Source organism: Anastrepha obliqua, chromosome 1 (genome assembly GCF_027943255.1).
Source record: "Anastrepha obliqua isolate idAnaObli1 chromosome 1, idAnaObli1_1.0, whole genome shotgun sequence".
Lineage (NCBI taxonomy): Eukaryota > Metazoa > Arthropoda > Insecta > Diptera > Tephritidae > Anastrepha > Anastrepha obliqua.
In genome coordinates, this window is record NC_072892.1 from 27974286 (window position 1) to 27981824 (window position 7539).

At 34.6% G+C, this 7539-nt stretch overlaps 1 protein-coding gene across 1 annotated transcript; it reads left to right on the plus strand.

The window, feature by feature from the left end:
- Positions 1–3436: 3436 nt before the first annotated feature.
- On the plus strand, positions 3437–5831 carry LOC129253230 (cytochrome b-c1 complex subunit 6, mitochondrial). Its single transcript, XM_054891522.1, has 2 exons — positions 3437–3628; positions 5555–5831. Exons 1-2 carry the CDS (start codon positions 3530–3532, stop codon positions 5726–5728), a joined length of 273 nt encoding a protein of 90 aa, XP_054747497.1. The 5' UTR covers positions 3437–3529; the 3' UTR covers positions 5729–5831.
- The last annotated feature ends 1708 nt before the right edge of the window (positions 5832–7539 follow it).

Consider the following 7539-nt stretch of genomic DNA (forward strand, 5'->3'; position numbering starts at 1 on the left):
CAATTTAAAAAGAGAGGGGTTTTCTCTAAAATTGGTTACAAAAAGTTAGGAAATGTGCGTATTAAATTAATGCTACAAAATTGTTTTATTGTATTATACAGTGTTGGAAAAAATAATAGAAACGATGTGAATTTTTCTTTCTTTTGGGTATATTTCTTGCAAAATAATTTTTGCTGTTGAAGTTCATATCTTTTTATAAAGAAACAGTTTTATATATAAAAATAGAGGTACTTAACTCTTGCTACATTTTTGTAAAAAAGAAATCATGAAGTTCCTTTTATTGTTCTACGAAAAAATAATAGAAACGACGTCCTTAAAGCTAATAAACATAAGTATTTTTCTTTAAGATAATTAAACAAAACTTTTAAAATTGTAAACAAATTAATATTTGGTTGTTGCACCCTGGGCTTTAATGACTGCGGTGCAACGCCGGCTCATTGAGTCCACTAACTTGCCACAAACTGATGGGTTTATACTAAACCATTCTGCCTGGACTTTTTCCCACTAATCTGCTTTATTTTTTGCCTTATAGGCGGCAATTCTCTTCTTCAGAATGCCCCAAAGGTGCTCTATTGGATTCAAGTCCGGGGATTGTGAAGGCCATTCTACTAACTTTACATTGTTATCCTGGAACCATTTCTTCGCCAGTTTAGAGGAGTGTTTTGGGTCGTTATCTTGTTGAAACTCCCAAATCAATGGCATTTCTTCTTTGGCATATGGAAGCATAACATTATTTAAAATATTTACGTAGTCCGCAGCGCACATCTTATCTTTAATCCAGAATAAAGGACCAACTCCTGCCGACGAAAAACATCCCCAAAGTAGTATATTACCACCTCCATGCTTCACGGTCTTCAACGTGTGCTTTGGATCGTATGCAGAGTTTTTAGGTCGTCTTACATGTACCTTGCCATCAGACCCAAACAAATTAATCTTTGTTTCATCTGACCATAATACGTTTTTCCAATTTGCACGCAGTAGATGTTTCTTTGCAAACGATAATCTGCAAAATCTGTTTTTTCTGCTAAGATATGGTACTTTTCTTGCACTATAAGCCTTTAATCCCCCAGATATTAATCTATTTTGGATTGTTCGACTGCTTACTGGCGCTTGTAAAACATTTTTCAATTCTTCTGAGGATAAAAATGGTTTTTTTTTCGATTCTCGTATAAGCAGTTGGTCAAACTTCTTTGATGTTGCGCGCCTTCGTCCTAGTTTTTCCTCTGTAATTTTAAAATTAATCGCAGAAAACACCCTTTTTTAGCATTTCATTAAATCGGCAATCCGTGACATAGAAAGGCCATCACTTTTTAGTTTTTTTTATAATTTCTCTTTCATTAACAGTACAGTGTTTACCACGTCCCATTCTGAATGCAATATTCATAAGATAAGAAATATTTTATGAACAAGACAATAATAAATATAATTTTTTACATACTTTTCCAACAAAATATCAAACAGTTTAAAAATAACAGTATATTATTAATTTTAACTGTAGCTATTCAAATTTTTCCGAAACGTTTCTATTTTTTTCCAACTAAAACACGCGGTTCTGCACCAAAAAGAATACTGAGCCTAAATATTTGCGATTATGCACATAAAAACAAGACAAAATAAAGTACCGTTTTCAAACAGTATTACACAGTGTGTATCTGCACAAATAGGTACATACTTACAAACTAAAAATTAAAAAATATGGAGCGATTGTCGTTTCTATTATTTTTCCAACACTGTATATAGAGCAAATGCACAAAATTTTATGGCGATAATGCACAACACCTTCATGGGAAAAGAAAACACATTCATCATAAGATCATTTCAGCGAAATTTTTCAGGGACTACAAACTTAATCTTGATCTCAAATTTAATGGGCCATAAAGCTGCATACCAAAACGCTTAAAAGATGGTCTGATTAAAAACCGTAAAAGAGGAGTGAAAAGTTTGTGGAATTTTACCATTTTTTTATTATTAGACAATGAGCAATAATATCTTTCCACAAAAATAATGAAGATTGAAAAAATAGAACAGAAATAATCAAATCCTCGTTAAAATATTGGTGTGCTATCGTTTTGTCACGGAGTGTAGTATATACATACATATGTATGTATTAAAGTACGTTCACATATGCATTAATTACCATTAACTGCAAAATTGACAATCAGCTGTCAATATTGCTGTGAAAGGTTTTTCTTCATAGAAATTATTTTGGTGTAATATTTCGGTCTTTTTGGTTTGTTTAATTATTATTAACGATATGAAGAAAGGGCAAAGAGAAGCAATAGTTCATTTAATTGCCCATTTGGCTGCTAGTAATAAACAGTTGAAGGAAATCCGTAAACGACGTTTACTGATGTTTCAAAAAATTATGGCAGCAATACGCATTTTATAATGAGTAATAAGAGGACACACGTTTATGGACACACGCTTTTTTCCTTATATGGATGCATAGTTAATAATACATAACAATCATTTTACTAGAATTATGTCTACAAACCTGTTTTCTTTGCCGGCATCCATTTTATTTAGTTTTTACTTTGACGTTTTATTTAGTTTACCTTTGAAAACACAGGGTTGTATGTCAAAAAATATGGTTATTATCTAGTATTATTTCATAATCTCAGATTTTGGGAGAGAAATTTTGTATGGGAAATCTCGTTTTTTAATTACGGATTGGGAGTTAAGCACGAATGAGTATTTCATCTACTTATATGTGAACGTATTATTACATTCATTGCTGAATATGAAAAATTGGATTCTCAAAATATGATTACTTGTCATATTCGTAGTAAAAAAAAAATAAATAATTGGCGCGTACACTTCTGTTAGGTGTTTGGCCGAGCTCCTCCTCCTATTTGTGGTGCGCGTCTTGGTGTTGTTCCACAAATGGAGGGACCTACAGTTTCAAGCCGACTCCGAACGGCAGATATTTTTTTATGAGGAGCTTTTTCATGGCAGAAATACACTCGGAGGTTTGCCATTGCCTGCCGAGGGGCGACCGCTATTAGAAAAATGTTTTTATTAATTTTGCTTTCCCCGAGATTCGAACCAACGACTTCTCAGTGAATTCCGAATGGTGGTCATATTCGTAGTAGTTTACAGAAAAACAGTGTTTCGCGGTTAAAATTAGCATGATAATTTACATTTTTTTGTATAGATTTATCCTTAAACGCACGTTTTTTGCCTGCAAAAATATGTTCTACCAAAATTGTGGAAATGACCGTCTCCCTGGTACAAGATGTGTATTTTAGATAATTTCATATAAAAGATAATGAAATTAGTTCTTCTAAATTTGAGATGCGTAGGCAATGGACTTCAGCAATCACATTGTCATGAAGGCTAAAGTAATGAATCGGTATTGAGTATTGAATAGGAAGTATTGGGTACTAAAATTTGTTTGAAGTATTGGATACCCTGTTTTAGCTATCGAAAATCAGCACATTTCTGATATTGTTGCATCACAATATATTATAATTCGGTCTCAGAGTGTATTTCTTTATTACAATCTGTCGGGTTAAAATATCTTATAGTAATGGCGTTTTTAAGATTATTTGGGGATAAATTCATTCCTACTGTTAAAGCGGAAGATGAAGAAGAAGCTGAGCTTGTTGATCCACATACTGCCTTGAGGGTAAATAATCGTTCACGCTGTCGTCTTCAATACATAAGTTTTTGAATTGCTTCCCGTGCTTTCGAGTTGGACATTTTTTAATAGTTTCAGCTTTAGCTATTTAAGTAGAATTGAGAGTGGTAGTGTTAAAAACGAATCGTCCTGTCACTTATTTCAAGTGGAAAAAAAATCCATCCAAACCAAATTCTTCATACAAAATATTATAATATATATAAATATAAATAGTAATTAACTTAAAGGCGGGTGTTTGTAGACATGAAAAAAGCACAGGAAATAGAAAAATAAAAGGCCAAACCTCTCACACTTATAACTTATTTACTTTAAAGTTTAGTTTAATAAGCTGAAATATTCCCACAAGTTATGTAATCAAAACTTGTTGTAGCAGCATAAACATTCCCCATACATGAACGAGGAATGTTGCTGGAATGACAGTCCTTGGCCGTATATAAATGCGAGTTTTTCCGTTGATGTAGAATCGACTGTCGTGTGAGCGATCAAAAATTGTGCATATTCGATGTATTTGTAGCAGCTTACGAGAACTACAAGTGATATCGAGGTTATCTGACGTTAGCACCTGGATAAATGGTATTAAATGAATCGGTTTGTAGAGACTTATGATGTGGCATTAATTTTCACAGTATATGTTCAACTGTTTCTCCATTCTCCTCGTCTCTACAATATTCATGGGATAAAACTCCTGGTCTCAAGGAATGCCTGCCAAACAGCCAATGACCGGTTATACAAACCAAGACCTTTGATACATCCTCTCTTGAAAGACTAAGCAGTTCCTTGGTCTTTTTCTTATTTATTTGCAGCCATAGTACATCGCTGTTATGCATGTGTCTTCATCTCTCCATGCTCTATTGGTTTCTTGGATAATGTTGTTCTTAATTAATAATTTGCTCGTGGCCATAGGTATTCACTGCGCAGTTGAAGAGTAGTCCCTTCAGCCAGGAGGCTAGTTCATCACCTTAATAATTTTCATCATTGTCTCTGCCCCGGAACCTAAATAAAGCTAACTTTGAATACGGAAGCTAACTTTGAAGTCGAACGGATAGTTCAAGTCCTAATTCATTCAAAAATACTCCGTAGCCCCTTCTCTCATTGGCCTTGGTCTTTGCCACACTCTTCTTGATGGTATGCTCATCTTAAAGAATCTGTCGAAGTTGAGTCTAGGAATAGAGTAGGGGTTTGTTCGAGGCACGTAATAAAAGCGGCAATACTGCTGCACTGATGACAATCTGCAACTCTGTTGCAACTGCTCAACTGATACTTTTCTGATGTTCGGCAAACAAAAAATTTTTTGATGCCGATTTATTTGCATTCGCCTGCAAAATTTGCGAATTTTTGACACTTCGAATGATGCTTTTGAAAATGTTGTCAGAATTTTACATCGAAAGTGATACTTTCAGAAGTCATGTAACTCTGCGGTTGTGATTGAAGCTCGAACAAGCCCTTGTCCATTTCATGTTTGAGACTATTCAGAGAAATTCAAAAGAATTTTTTTATTGGCACGTGAGAGAATTCGATGCTTTTTTTAGCGATACCCCGTCCATCGCACCTCTTAGTCGACAGTGTTTTCAACTGCAAATATTTACATATATAGCTAGTTCTTTATAAGACATAAACCAACTAGGTATAGACACCTTCGGCATGAATGTATCCTGGACTGCCAATCAAAAGAGTTCCTAAGCATAAAAGCATTTTTTGAGAAGTTTAGCTTTGCTATTAAGTCCAAAGAGCTTAAGAAGAGTACCTCGCCTTTTATGTAGTAGATTAGTTTTTAGTTTATTTTTGTTTTTTGATCGGGTAAGTCTAACTCTGCATCTTCGACTCTGATTTATTATCAATATTTTAACTTAAAGATATTTTACACAAAATACAATTAGCAAGCAATGCCTTTAAATTATTTCTTTTTTTTTTTAGGAAAAATGCCAAAATAAGGGAAATATACAAGCTTTGTACAGCAAGTACCAAGGGTGCAACGATAGAGTAAATAGCAAGTCCAAAACAACCGAAACATGTATGGAAGAGCTTTTCGACTATGTTGCAGAACTGGACCATTGCGCTGCTCATCACCTTTTTTCCAAGCTGAAATAAAAATTTGATGTTCCATATCTATTTAATATTATTAGTTGAATTATGCGACAGTTAACTAAAAAATTATAAAAAAGTTTCAAATACACCTGAAATCCTCAATTGAGCAGTACAATATTTATTTTTTAAAACGAATATGCTAATGTATAGAAAATTTCAACGTAAGAAAATAGCTCATCGAGCGGTAGATGCAATGTCCAAAGTAAAAAAGGTATTGAATAATATCGGGGAAGAAGTCTGCATTGAAATATTCTGAAGTAGCTTATTTATTTTGAAGTATCATTAAATGGTGCATGACTACCATTCGGATCTCAGTGGCCGCCCTAGCCGAATGGGTTGGTGCGTGACTACCATTCCGATTTCAGAGAGAACGTTGGTTCGAATCTCGGTGAAAGACCAAAATGAAGAAAAGTTTTTTATAATAGCGGTCACCCCTCAGCAGGCAATGGCAAACCTCCGAGTGTATTTCTGCCAGGAAAAAGCTTCTCATAAAAAAATATCTGCGGTTGGGAGTTGGTTTAAAACTGTAGGTCCCTCCATTCGTGGAACAACATCAAGACGGACGCCATAAATAAGAGGAGGAGCTCAGCCAAACACTCAAAATGGGTGTACGCGCCAATTATAACTATATATGTATATACAGGGCCCGTCGTCTATCGTTACGGATTTGAACTAGGTATTATTTGAAGAATGGTAACACTTAGCTGTCATCTGATTTGACAGAAAATTAGTTTTATTCTTCCGCTGAACGAAAATGGTTGTGTATACGCTCAAAGAACACTGGGAAATATTGCGACACTACTTTGAAAATCATGGTAATGTTGCAGAATGTGTACGAAAATTACGTACGGCAATGGGAAGAAGAAAAGCACCGAATGAAGCGTATGTGCGTTACTTTGCGAAAAAAGTAAGAGAAACTGGGTTGCTTATTGACAAACCAACGCGTGACCGACCAAAAACCGTGCGTGCACCCGAAAATATTGCTGCTGTGGCCGAGAGTGTTCGTGAATCACCAGGAACATCAGTTCACCGTCGTTCTCAACAATTGGGCATTTCGGAGACATCATTGAGATGAATTTTGTATAAAGACCTTGGTATGATCGTATGGGATGGTGCATGGCTAGCCGAGGCAGCCATATGAATGAAGTTGTGTTCCATCATTAACCGGAAGGATTGTACTTCAAAATAAAAAAACAGTTTGGAAAAATATTGAGTAGTTTCTTTTTTATAGCATTTTTAATTCCGTAAAGTTATATGGCGGACCCTATATATCATTAATTATTTGCAGTATTGCAAATCCTGAGATACCATGAAGTACTTTAAATTACGGAATTTTCTAAGCTAATTTGAAAAATTGTGTAGTAATATAAGTTCTTAATTACTTACAAAATTCTTAGAGCGAATTACCTGACTTGTAAGTAATCCAGTCCCAATTAGCTTGCGTCTTTCGAACAAATCATTGTCTGCCCTAATTTTTAACAATTTATCGAAATTAGCTGTCAAACCAAAATGAAGGAATAAACTTAAACAAAATTAACAAATGTTGAACAATAACTAGAAAAAGATACTTTAATAATGGAGGCAGAAAAAGACAGTGAAAAAAAATTTTGTTGAGGAGATTGCTGAACACCTCAAGAATTATGCAGTAGATGAAATTGTATTCTAGCTTCGACATCACATGGGACGACGCAAAAACAACAGCCCAGAACCGTGTACGATGGAAGTCTTGTTGAGGCCCTATGCTCCCGAGCAGAGTGAACAAGTATATAAAAAATATCAATAAAATGTAGTAAAATATTATCAAATACCTAAGA

Excerpts from the sequence above, each read along its gene's own strand:
- LOC129253230 (XM_054891522.1), top strand. The coding sequence starts at position 3,530 with ATGGCGTTTTTAAGATTATTTGGGGATAAATTCATTCCTACTGTTAAA. Across the intron at positions 3,629-5,554 it reads ATCCACATACTGCCTTGAGG|GAAAAATGCCAAAATAAGGG; the intron begins GTAAATAATCGT and ends TTTTTTTTTTAG.